Here is a 14319-nt window from a genome sequence, read left to right as displayed (position 1 = left end):
CTCACACTGTATGGCCTTATTATAAATAATAAGTACCTTCTCTTTCTTGCCTTATCCTATTTATACACCTAATTCGTCCATATTATATATATCCTTATACTCTACTGCATACTTCTTAATGTCTCTCCCTAACGCGCTAAACCACTCTTCTATAAGAACAGGATCTTCAGCGGCCTGTCTCTTTACCTCTTTAGGTACCTCAGTCCTAAGTATAACCTTTCGGCGCTTGCAGAATCGTGTAGCCCATTTAGTACCGCAGGTACGTGGTGGTTTAGTAGGATCTATATAATGGTTGACAAGAATACAATTAACGAATCGTTTAAGCAGAGAAATGCTAGGGCGCTGCCTAATATCGTTTAGTCGTGTAATCCATAGCATAATGCCTTCTTCTTTGGTATCGCTAAGTAGCCTACACGTTGCAAGTCGATCTGATCGAGATGTTCGTCCAGTAACGCGATTCTTAACGCGACCGTACAGGTAAGGATTCTTACGCGTTGCCTCTGCAATTGAGGAATATTCGCTATTATGGATAGCTTAAGCAAGGCAAGCGACCTAATTTTTACTTGATAGATAATCGCTCATATTGGTGGTTGTGTAGTAATTAAATAATTAAGAAAGTTGATCAATTATGGCTATTGAGGTGTCCTGGCGATTTGGGTGTCCACCACCCACCCTTCGGGTGGGTGGTCAAGGCGCAGCTACGTAGGCCACGGATACTGCTTATACGCGAAACTCTTAAGCGACTTAGTTAAGCTAAAATCTATACTCAGCGGGCGTTCAGCCGAGCCGCGAACACCAACACCAGTGGCGTCAGCAGCGTCAGCAAAGTCCACATCAATCATTAATTCATTGGTTGCTCTAACAGACCTAAACTCTACTTTACATTCTTGTTTCTAAGACTTCCACAAGTCTACCAGAGCTAGAAATCAGACAATGATACCCCTCCGAGTATCACGCATCCCCACCTCTGTATACGGAAGTAGGTTAAGAAATCTAATCCAAGCCCCCAGCCGAGTATCTACAGTGTGTAGCAGTAAAGTGCCCTTCCACACAACGAACCCACAAATGGCGAATTCTCAATCATCAGACTGGAGTGCGACCCAATACCTTGAATTTGGCGACGAGCGAACACGTGCAGTTCGCGATCTCTTAGCCCAAATTCCTCTACAGTCGCCAAAACGTATCATTGACCTTGGTTGTGGCCCTGGGAACTCAACAGAGGCTCTCGTCAAGCACTATCCACAGGCCCACCTTACAGGCATGGACTCGTCGCCAAATATGCTCGAAAAGGCCAAGGTAGCCCTACCAAACGTTGAGTTCATTCAAGGAGATCTGAGCTCCTATATTCCAGATGAGCCAACTGATCTCTTGTTCTCAAACGCTGTTTTTCACTGGCTGAGGGACGCTGAGCGCTTTTCAGTTATGACGCGTCTGATTCAATCACAGCCATCAGGCGGCGTCTTCGCGTTCCAAGTCCCTGACAACTTTCTCGAGCCTGCGCACATCTTGATGCGCGAGACGGCTGCTGAAGGGCCGTGGGCCAGTACTCTGAAGGGCTTGAATTCTGCACTAGATCCCATGGCGTCTCCACACAGGATTTACAACGAACTTAAGCCAATTTGTGCCAGTGTAAACATCTGGCATTCGCATTATCATCATGTGCTGGAAGACCCTGAAGCGATTGTGGAGTGGGTCAAGGGAACGGGATTGCGACCCTTTATCAATCCGCTGTCTAGAAAACTGAGAGACGGGTATCTGAAAGCTTATTTGGAACGTATCACTCGAGCGTATCCTAGGTTGGATGATGGAAGGGTCATGTTGCGGTATCCACGGCTTTTTGTAGTCACAGTGCGTGCATGAGAGAAATGGTATATCCAAGACCGTCTACAAATGCGGGTCAGGTGTCGAAGAACGAAAAGCGGACGAAGAAAGGAATTCATCATCTTAGCCCTTCCTATCACACACCAAAGGATGTCAAATCCTGCAAGAGAATCGCATTCTGCTCTGTCATCTATAGAGCTGGTCTGGTTTCTTGAGGCTGCATGGAGCGTATAGAGGCTATAAGTTACTAAAACCCCTTCAACCTCCGACTGCTGCTCTTCAAATCCATCTGCCTCGTTTAACCCCTGCGTGCTAGCTTGCTTTGGTATCCTTTCGTGTGGCAAAATGCGATTTTTGATTGGGGCGTATTTAGCCGTCCTGCTTTAGCTAGCACACCTCGTTTAGGCTAGCTAGTGGCGTTTTGGTGGACCCTACCACCAAAATCACGAAAATTGATCTAACGGAGGGATGCCTTGAAAGGCCACCATAAAAAGGCCATTAAAAAAATATTTTTGAGGAAGCTGGGTAGAAAGTCGTAATATATAATGTTATGGCTATATGTTCCTAGCCCTTTTCTATTAGCTACCCGCTAATTATATAGGAAAATCCTCTAAACCCCCCCCCCCCAAATTCTTACTACCTGTATACTTTATACGCGTTTTTAACATTAATAAGGATAAGCTAGTAGAGGACTAGCTTAAGGTTATAAGGGAGGACGTGTTATATACGTTAAATAAGGTAAACTAAGTACTGCAGGTGATTAAACGGTTTAATTAGCAATTATTTAGTATGGAGGCCCGGTTAAAGGTAGTAGAGGAAGGCTTAAAGGAGGCTAAGATACACGCTGCGGTAAAGGCTTAATTAGCTTTAGAGTCTTAATATTAAAGGCGTAAGGAAGTAGAGGATTAAAAGTAGCTACCTAATTGTTATCTACTAAGTAAAAGTTAGCAAAGTACTGTAAGTATAGAGGAAGCCTATAACCCTTGCACTTATATACTGTCCGTCTTACCTTTAATATAAGCTTCTTTGCCTGCTTCCATCTATATATCTAGCACATTAGTAAACCCTTATAGCCCTTTATCTTTATATAGCCTTTAATATAGCGATAAGTTCGCGTTTTACACCGCCAGATTATAGGTAGTGAGGTTTTAGTAGTAATATAGGTAGTGCTTTAATTCGTTCTAATATTTCTATGACTAGGTTTAATACTAGGTTAATATTACCTATACTTTAGTAAGCTTAAATAAAGAAGATACTTAATATCTTGCTTATTTAAACCTATTTACTAACTGCCTATAATAATAAGGTTTTAGGCTAGTTGTATATAGAAGCGGTAATAGGTTTAAAGGAAGGGTTTACTTAACGTCTAAAAGATCTTCTTACTAATAATATAGGCGTTAATTATAGCCGTATTAAGCGCCTAGAAGAATAAGGGTATCTAGGTGCATATAGTAGTAATCTAGGTAGAATAGTAGCTCCGAAGCTGATTGTAAATATTAACGCCGCCTATTTAGTTATTATAGTTAATAGAGAGCCTAGAAAGCGTTAACTTCTTAATTAAATTATTGCCCTAAACGTTAGTCACCAGCTTCTTAAGGAAGGAATTATATACTCGCGGCCGACGCTAATTAACTTTATTAATATCCTTATTGCTATATAAGTGAGCTATCGTTAAAAATCGGACTAAATTCTTGTTCTGCTATATAATTAAAAGCACCGAATTAATGACTATTTCTATAATAAAGTTAAATGGTAGCCTTGCCTTCCTTTTATTAGCCCTTTTATGCACCTTTAGATAGGCCTTTAAGTTTAATTAAGCTATGCTAGCTATAGTAATTCCGAGCTGTTAAAGCACCTAGAGCAACGGAATATTTATAAAGTAGTTATCTAAAAATAGGTAAAACTGATGAGCCTAAAGAGGAAGTTGTTAGGTAAGGTAGAGGACGCACTTAAAGGTCTTTAAGAGGGCAATATCTTAATGATTTATTTAAGAAGGAAGTCTAAAAAAGTAGCTAGGTAAGGTAAATATAAAGCTATAGTAATATCTATATTAACAAAGGCTTATTATCTTAAAGCCCTTAGGTATTAGTTTACTAGGCAATTTAATTATAGCTATAGATTGTCTAGTAAACCTTACTATTATTTTATTAAAGCTAACTATAGATCTAGGTATAATGTACTTCCTAAACGCCTCGCCTAAAGGAGTTATTAACGGCTTAATCTTCTTAAAAACCTAATATTTAATGCCTTTTAGTGGAGGTAGTAAGATATAGAAAAAGCGTTTAAGTTGCTTCCATCTTTTCTAACCCATAAATAAGCTAATTAAGTATTTAGGATATTTAGGATCTATGGCCTAAAGATCTCGTACTTAAGGAGCTTTAAAGACGCCTATATATATAATAAGTTCTACCTAAATTATTAACTCGCTAGCAGAGGTCTTCTTTTACGCCTATAATTGTTTACTAGCGTGTTGTCCTAACTAGTAATATCCGCTAGCGTTTTAAGAAGCTATATAGAAGTTTATATTAATTACGAGCTTCTTAAATATACTAACACTAAAGAATAATAGAAATACTTAAATTAGTAGGTTCTATCTAGATTTATATTTACTAGATACTATACTAACCTAATCTACCACTATATAGTAAGTAGAGCGCTTAGTGTCCTCATTTTAATTAGGAAAATTATTAGATTTAATGTCCGTACTAAAGCCGTTAATAGGCTTACTAGCGCGCTAAGCGGCAAATATTAACTTATTTAGAAGGCTAATAACTTTAAAATCTAATTTAGAAACGGCGGCTATAGGCTCCTAAGTAGTAGGAATAGTAGGAAGGCCTATTTTTATAACTTCTTTAGCTAATAGCTCTAGTAGTTTAGTTTTATCTACCTTATCTACCTTACCCTAGCAGTCTTACCACGGGCCTTAAAAACGGCTCCTAATTCTTTCTCCTTGATATTCTCTATCCGGCTACTTAGTTAGGCCTCCTTACTTAGCACTACCTGCTATATAGCTACTGGAGCCACTAAAGCCTCTAGAGGCTGTATAACTACTGCCGCTAAGCTAATATATATATACTGCGTCGCTTAAAAGGATTGCGAATAAGACTCTTAGGCTTTAGGTGCTTTTTAAGGCTTTAAAGGCTTCGGAGCCAAAGACGTATAATGTTTTTTAGGCGGTATAAAGACGATATTTTATAGAGGATTTAATGGTTAAATAGAGGGCGATAATATTAAAGCTTTTTAATTAACTATACCACTAGATATTCTATATACAGACTTCCTAGCCACGTCGCTACTGTTTACCGCAATATTTAAGTGTTAATAAGGCGCCAGCACCCCTGCCGCCGAGTAATCGCATTAACTAGAGGCTTTAATACTAAGTTATATACGGTATAGAGCCTCTAGATAGGCTTAAGAGGCTTATATATACAAAAAGTGCAAGAAATCGTTGGTATTAACTGCTCGGCTAAGCGCTCGCTAAGTCGCTAAGTCGGTGAGCCGAACGTAACCCTAACAACCCGGGGAGAAATTACGCGCTAGCCCTTTAGCGCTATGCTTGTAAACTCCTAAGCCAATTAGATTACCTTACCCTAGTCCTATAGAGTCCTGCAAACTCTAGACCAATTAGATCGCACTAAGAGGAATTTCTCCCCGAGGGTCTAAGAGCTTATAGTTGCAGTTTTAGTAGTAACAGAGCGTCAAAATACACTAAAAATCACATTTTTTACTGCCGTATCTTAACTCTTTTATAACGTCTAGTTATTATAAAAATACTACAAGGTATAAGCTCTTTAGCTTCTCTATACATTATATTAAACAATAACGTCGTAGCTATATTATATAAAATATTAGAAATAGGCGGTCGGTTATATTTTGTTATATTTTATTAGTCGCATTTTATTGGTCGCAATCTTGCCTTACTACTATACCTTATATATTTCTCTATGTCTAAATATCTCTAAAATACTATAAGCTAAAAGCTCTTTATCTTCTCTATTGCCTTTACGTTATAGTAATATTATAGCTTTATTTTATAAGAAGTTGGACATAGATAGTTAGTCGGTTTTAGTCTAGTTCTGTTATAATTTGGCCAAACTGCTAAAACTTACATACTTCTCTAAGTCTAATTATCTCTAAGATACTATAAGGTATAAGCTCTTTATCTTCTCTCTCGCCTTTACATTATAGCGATATTATAGCTCTATTATATAAAAGGTTAGATATAAGAAGTTGGTTAAGTTTAGGTCTAAAATTTATAAAGATTTTATAATGGTGCTAGGGCGCGTTACCTGCTAAATTCTGCTATACTTCTGCTATATTCTGCCGACCCTAACTTCTACTAACTAATTAGGATTTTCTATGCCTCGTATAGAAAATCTATTGACCTAAATCAGGTTATCTTGTTATCGACTTAGCTATCTCTATTGACTTAGTTATTAACTTGGTCATTGACTTGGTTACCTACCTATTACGGGACTTACACGTTCTTACGTCTCTGCGCGTTTTGACGTTCGTCCCGAGACACCTACACACGTTCCCCTATAACCCCTATTTATACCCATACCTAACCTATTCTATTTTATTTTGCATTTAAATATCTTTATATTAACCACGTATAGTTACGCGTACATAGCCTTCTTTAATTACTACCCCGTTTAGTACATTGTATTCCAGCTCGTGCCCACTTCCGTAATACTACCCTATCTTAACTTAGTTACCTACCTCTTATTTCTATTGCCACCCCCCTACCTCTATCTTATTCTTATTTTCTATACCTTTTCTATATATATAGAGGCTTTTAGAGCCATATTTAATATATAGAGTTATTATTCTTTTCTTATAATTGGTATATAGACTACTAATTAATAGTTATAAGCCTAGGTTACTTGTCGTATTACCCCTATTTAACTAATTAATTTAATTAATTATACCCCTTATTAAATTACTACCTATTACTAAATCTTTCAACCTTTCTATAAGCACCTTTTAATATAACTTTTTAACCACCTACCTAAGCTGTTACTATAACGGTGATATTATTAAGCCAAGCTAATTAGAATAAATAGATTGACCTTATTAGGCTCTAAGCCCGAATAGAAGATGTATAGAAATACGTCGACCCCTTACGTCTGGAAAAAATTTACTAGCATTTAGCTACTAAGTACTAACTATATAATTACTAAGCATATATAAAAGTATAATTTTTATAAATTTAATATTTTATAACGTACTCCATAGGTAAGCGGCCCATATGGGTAAGCGGCCCACCTTAAAACCTCACTAAAAATTGGAAAAACCACACCTTAATATCTCAACAACCACTTAATAATAAATTCTAAAAATTTGGGTTTAGACTTTTATATATACTCTACAGCTGTTATTAAAGTTGCATCGTAAATAGGTTAGTAGTTTTTAAGATATAGTAATTTAGCCCTATTTTGGCCCCTAAGTTATAATATCTTAAAAACTACTTACCTATTTACGATGCAACTTTAATAAAAGCTGTAAAGTATATATAAAAATCTAAATCTAAAGTATTAGAATTTATTATAAAGTGGTTGTTGAGATATTAAGGTGTGATTTTTCTAATTTTTGAGGTGGGCTGCTTACCTGTGTGGGCCGCTTACCTATAAAGTACGTTATATACTTTATTAATATTAGTAAGTATATATAAAAGTATAAAAGTATCATTTTTATAATTTTTATATTTTATTAATATTAGTAAGCATATATAAAGTATAAACCTTTAAGAAATTAAGGCATACAACTTAGGAGGAGCTCTTGCTGCACCCGGCCCAAAAAGACTAAAACCAACCAAAAGAACCCTGTAAAACACCCAGAGAATCCCCCTAAGATGCATGCATCGTAGGGGAGGCACACGTCGAACGACGGTGGTTCGCACTCGCGCGCGACCGCCAGAACTACGCCTAGCAATGGCCCTCCACAATAAAGATGGGCGAATGCCATACCATAAAGCGGAAATACCCTTATTAAGAAGGCATCTGACAAAATATAAAGCCTACTAGACGCGTTTAGTACCTAGAATTATAGGGAAGTAACTATTAGCTATAACGATTTAACGTAGCTAGTAGAATGGCTCCGCCAGTTTAGTAAACCTTAGGCGCCCTTCTAGTAAACCCTTAATTAAATCCTTTAACAGCTAAGTAAAATTAAAAATAAATAAAACCCCCCCTTACCGGCGAACCGCACCTAGGCCACCGTAGCTGCGCTTCTATAGCATAGGGAACTTAACCCCCTTAAGATAATAACTGGGTATATAATTATAATATAACCAAATATAGAAAAAGTAGAGGGGCTTAGGGGATAATTAGAAACAGAAGTCCTTATAGAAATCTATAAAGAGGTTTATAACGCTATTATGGTCTAATACCTTAGGAGTAGAGATATTAGAGTTACCCTAAAGAACTAATAGGTAAAGGAATAAGCCATAAGGGTAGGGGATAGGCTAGGAGAACGTATTGGCATAAAAGTACTCTATAAGGATTACCTAGTTAAAGTCCTAGCGGTCCCTATAAGCCTTAGGGTAGAAAAGGGACGCTAGGCGGATAATATAGCAATTATATAGAAGATAGTAAGATAAACGGAACGCCTTATACTAGGATTTAAGATCACCTAAATCTAATAGCTTTAATAGGAAAATATAAACTAAGCAAATAATAAGAATAATAAGAGGATAAAAGGGTTGCTAAAGACTCGCTAGGGAGACGCCGGACGAACGCATGGCTCCCTTATTATTAGTATATATATACTAGGAATGCAAAAACTCTTTATCTAAAAAGGAATAATTATAAACGGCCTTATATATAATATAAGGCTCTATAACTATAGACTACGCCTAAAACAATGCTATTGCTATATATAATAGGGACATACCTAATCTATATGCGTAGTATAGGTGTGCTGTGGCTATTATATAGGCCCCTATAATATAAGACACTGCTTAAATTAAGACTAAATAAAATATGTAAACTGCCACCGAAGCACATATAAGGCGTAAGAGAGAGAAGACTACATTAAATACAGGAGACGGAAGGTAAGGGCTTAACAGCTATAGGAATAATTACACGCGAGGTTATATAAATGGAAATAATAAGCAATAAGCTAGGGGGGCGCAGGTACCTTTCTAGCGTTTCCTACCTTTAATACTAGGGGGCTAGGCCAGCTATCCCAAGCCTTAACGGGCTAAAAGTAATGCCGCGCGATATTACTAGACCGTATAGGGATATAAGGGTTATAGGGGACACAAGGGAGAGGACGCCCTATAGGAAGACCCTTATGGACAGCTACAGTAAGCTTAAGACCAGGATAATTAAGAATTAGACTTAACGCGGCAAATATAACATTTATAGCCGACTCCTAAAGGGCGTATAGCTAACTAGTAAGAATAGGGGAAGAACCGGAGATAATAATAGATTTAGATATAAAAGCGCTAGTAGGAATATAAGATATAGGAATAGAAAGCTCTATATAAAATAAGTAGTAACTAGGGTATAGATATAAGAGATAGAAGTTCTAAATATTCTAGAGAAAGTAGAAATAAAAGAAGCGAGGAATAACAGAGAGGCGAAGGACCCTCGCTAGGGGTCCGTCACCTATCTATTATATAGTATAACTATAGCAATATAAACCACCATCTTATAAGGCCCTTACTAGACAGCCTAGACTTAGAGAAATACTATATCCTTACTATATAAGAGCCGTACTATAATACCTACATATAATTAATATACTGCCCCTAAGGATTCTAGCTCCTATATAAACTAAAAGCAGCTATACGCGTATGCTTTATAATTAGCAAGACTATTAGCCTATCCTTATAGTTATAGTAGGCAGTTAATCTAGATATTATAGTTATAACAATCTAGACATATAGAGGACCGGTATAAATTATTAATATATATAACCCTAGGGTTAAAGGGGTCCTATAAACAGAGAATATTATATTAATAATAAGCTTACTTAAAACCAAAGGTATAGAGTCTATCCTATTAGAAGACATAAACCTCTACTACCCGCGGTAGGGGGGTATCTATATTACTGCTAGATAATAGGTAGAGTACCTACTAAAAGCTATAAACACCTAGGGCCTTAAGCTGGCCACCCCCCTAGAGCAATTATATAGCAATAAGGATCCGCTAGAAGTATAATTAACCTTACATTTATAGATAAAGGCCTATACTAGAGACTTAAAAGGTGCAACCCTAAAGAAGAATAGGTACTTACTTTAGACCATATCCCCATCTAAATACAGCTAGATTTAGATATTAAGGCGTAACTAAATAGCAAAAGATACGTAATAAGGATGCTTAAGGCAGACAGCTTCCTTAATATAGTTAAATAATAACTCTAAGACCTAGAAGAAATCCACCCAATACTAAACGAGCAAGGCTTATTAGCTACCCCTAAGGAAATTAACTAAAGACTAGAAAGGATCTAGGTAGCAATTAAAAACGGGTTAGAAGAGCACTGCCCGGTCTTAAGACCGGGCCCCTATACGCGACACGTATAGTCTATATAATGCGCGGTTTTTATAGCTAGCCAACAACAAGCAAGAAGGAAATACTTAAGTAGCTATAACCCTAAAGATAAGAGACAATATAAAGATATAAGAAACCGGTTAAAGAATACCCTAAAAAAAGAAGCAAGGAATAACTGGAGACGATTTATAAATAAGTATACTTTTAACCTAAGCCTCCCCTATAACAAGGGCCTGTAGGCTATAGTAAAATAGGTAAAGAAAAAAGCAGGGCGACTAGTAGAAGACTTATACCTACTACCCCTACGAAGAGCAGGGGAATCATAGGCCACTAATAATAACGATAAGAAGGTAAAGATCCTTATAAAAAGGTTCTTCCCCTAACCGGCTCTAGTAGACCTTAGTAACATTACGGGTAAAACACCAATAACTTACCTACGGGTTAACAGCGATATAATAACAGAGGAAATGGCCAGAACTATTAGCCGCCTTTTAAACAATATAGCACTAGGACTAGATAGGATTCTAAATACGGCCCTAAAGACCTATGGACCACTTATAGCACCCTAGCTCGCAGATATAGCTAAAGCATACTTTATTATAGGCTACTACCCGCGACTTAGAAGATCTATAACAATAGTTATCCTATAAAAAGAAGGCAAAGCAGATTACTTAATCCTAGGAAACTACCGCCCTATTGCCTTAAAAAACACCCTTAGTAAGATCTTAGAAAAGGTAATAGCGGACCATATAGCAGATACGGCTAAGGAACACGCCCTACTACCACAGAGCTAAATGGGGCAAGAAAGAACCGCTTAACACTATTAGCACTTACGCTACTCGCTACCACCATCAAATCTGCATAGGCGATGCGAAGGGACTTTGTAGTATTAATGCTTAGCCTAGATATTAGTGGCGCCTATAACAATATACCTTATAAGCGTCTCCTATATATCCTTAGGGTAAAAGGCTTCCTAAAATAGATTATATAATTTATTTAAGGGTTTATAGGTTAGAAAGAAACATTACTAGTCTTTAGCGGATACTAGAGCCCCCCTATTGCAGTTATAACAGGAATACCATAAAGATTACCCCTCTCGCCTATACTCTTCCTTTTCTTTATAAGTAACCTGCTTAACTCCTTTAAGGAAGGGGCAACCTAGGGGATAGGCTTTATTAATAATATAAACCTAATTATATACGGGCTAATAGCTACAGAGAATTGTAGAATACTAGAGAAAGCTTATAATACCTATATAGAATAGGCAAGACAATATAGAGTCCAATTTTTACCAGAGAAATACCAGCTAATCTATTTTATAAGAAAACGTAACTAATCTGTAGATCTCTAGCATATAATTTACATTTAAGGCTTTAGGGGTTAACTAGTTTAAGGCCTAAGGGTATTAGGAGTATAGGTAGACAGTAAGCTTTAGTAGAGCGTATATACGGCGTAAGCGGCCCATAAGGGCCAAGTATAGTATACTATATTATCCAGGATTGTTAATTTTATATAGGGTCTATACTTCTAGAGGTTACGCCTACTATATATAGCAGTTGTCCGGCCAACCATAACGTATAGGTCCAGTATTTAGGCCATTAGAGAATCTAAGAAAGGCCCCCCTAAGTCGCTTTTTAAACTACTCTAAAAGGTCTAAATAGCCTGCCTTTGGAGTATAACAGGCGCATATAAGCAAACGGCCACAGCACTGCTTAAGAAGGAAGCTAATATTCCCCCCCCTATAACTATATATTAAAGCCGCTACAATATAAAGGGCGTAAAATAAACGCAACTCTAATATTATAAAGTATATTAAGACACGCCTAAATAAACTATAAAGGGACCCTAGGGCGCCCTATAGGAGAATAAACTAATAACCCTAAAGTAGGGAAGATATATTAGAGAAACAAGTAAAGAAAGCAGAAGAAGAATAGTGCTACTTTAGGGCCCAAGCCCATATAGAGAAGGAAGGGAGACGTATAAGAGGCTAGTAAAGATAATAGCAAAAGAGAGAAAGGAGCCAAAGTAGAGTATAAAAGAACGCTAAGAAACTATCTACCGTAATATAATACTGGTTAGACTAACGCTAAAGAGGTATATAGGAGTTAAAGGTATAGAGGCTGACTAAGGTAAGAGGAACCTAAGCTATAGCATGGTTAATACTATAGGGAGTAAACACTTTAGGGCTCTAAGAAGGCCTAACGAAGGTAGAAAATATAATAGTAACACTCTTAAGAACAGGAATAATAGGACTAAAAGACTGGCTCTACTAGGTAGGTATCCTAGTAGGTAGCCTAAGATGCAAATATGGCTAGTTAAGACAGACACTAAAATACGTAATATTATTATGCCCCTTACGTACCAACTAAGAAGTAATGCTCTTAGTAGCTGGTACAGAGAACTATAATATACTGCTCTTAATATAAAAAGGCCTTAAGGCGGTTACCTAGTGGCTTATTAGCTAAAATATACTAAACTAGTTCTGGGTTATAAGGGAAATAGTAATAAAGGGNNGGGGGNGNGAGCAATNGGCGCCCCCTAATNACTCTACAGTAGTAGAGTAAGGTGTGCGATACTAGCGCGTCCGTAGGCTTATTACGGCAGCAGTGGTTCCTAAGGAGGTTAAAAAGTAAGGTAATAGGAGCACTATAGGTGACTTATAGGCGCCCTATAAGCGCCTTATAGGCAAGTCCTAAAAGGCGGGGAGATGGATTATGGGGTTTTCTTAAATAGAGTTTTCTCCCTATATATATATAAGGAGTAGTCCGTATGGGCCTAATAGGGATCCAAATCGGACGTTAAGTAATAAATTATTATTATATAAAGTATAATTTTATAATTTTAATAATTTTAAATACTTTATATTTTATATATACTTTATTAATAAATATTAAATTTACTACCCTTAAAGCTCTGTATAACTATATAGTTTACTATTAAAATATAGTTAATAGGTTCTATTAGTTTATCTAAGGCTTTATCTATTAATGCTAGCTTATTTTCCTAGAAGTCTATCTCTTTATAGATCTATAGGTCTAGCTATTTAGAACAGAGGAGGGTATATATCTAATACTTAGCCTTTAGTTCATCTTAGGGTTTTATATCCTGCTCCCTTTAGGTTAAAGTATTAGCCTTAAAGTTTTATTTACTAGAATAATATATTATTATAAAGCAGAATTAGGAGAGTATTTTAGCCTACTATGCTTATTAACTAGTAACTTACTTTATAAAGTACTCTAGGGCTTTATAATTTATATATACCTTAATTTAAAAATTCGTGCATTTTAGCTCTACGCGCTACAAGGATAATAATTAGATAATAGCTAGCATTTTCTTACTATATACTTTGCAGTTATACTTAACTAGGATTATTATTTTTAAGAAGAAGGTAATAGGGTACTATTTGCCGTTTGGGTATAGCTATAGTAGGATTCCCGCCACAAGTTCGTTAAAAGCATCAGTCTTTAGTATTAATTTAAGGTCTAAGTTATAGTAATAGAGGATTAGGAAGAAGGCAAGCCAATCCTTTAGCTCTTTAAAGGCATCTCTATAGTTATTATTAAAATTAATAGGTATATTAATCTAGGTTAGTTATATAAGAGGCTTTACTATAACTCTATAATTACAGATAAAATAATAGTAAAAGTTATAAAAGTTAAGAAATAACTAGATTTCTTTTATTATATAAGGGGGCTTCTAGCTATAGATTGCTTTAGCCTTCTTAGGGGTAACTTTAATTATCTTTATACTAATAATAAACTGAAAATACTTTATATATTTTATTCTAAACTTGTATTTTTTTTAATATTAACTAATAAGCCTATATTTTATAGTCCCTCTAGGACCTTTATAATATAAAGTTAGTGCTTAAGTTTATTATCTACGTTGGGAAAATATTCGCAGGATAAGATTTAAGTAGAATTTGTTTAGCGCGTTTCGGTAATTAATATATAACTTAACTAACTTAACACGCAATTAACCAACTTAATATATTTAAAAG

General features: G+C 36.2%; 1 protein-coding gene across 1 annotated transcript; it reads left to right on the top strand.

The window, feature by feature from the left end:
* Window positions 1–796: 796 nt before the first annotated feature.
* Window positions 797–2183, top strand: K441DRAFT_669065 (S-adenosyl-L-methionine-dependent methyltransferase). Its single transcript, XM_067650095.1, has one exon. It carries the CDS (start codon window positions 934–936, stop codon window positions 1858–1860), a length of 927 nt encoding a protein of 308 aa, XP_067497981.1. The 5' UTR covers window positions 797–933; the 3' UTR covers window positions 1861–2183.
* Window positions 2184–14319: the final 12136 nt, after the last annotated feature.

This window comes from Cenococcum geophilum, assembly GCF_001692895.1.
Source record: "Cenococcum geophilum 1.58 unplaced genomic scaffold K441scaffold_67, whole genome shotgun sequence".
Taxonomy (NCBI): Eukaryota; Fungi; Ascomycota; class Dothideomycetes; order Gloniales; family Gloniaceae; genus Cenococcum; species Cenococcum geophilum.
Note: the sequence above shows the minus strand (reverse complement) of the source record. Positions and strands in the feature narration are given on the sequence as shown.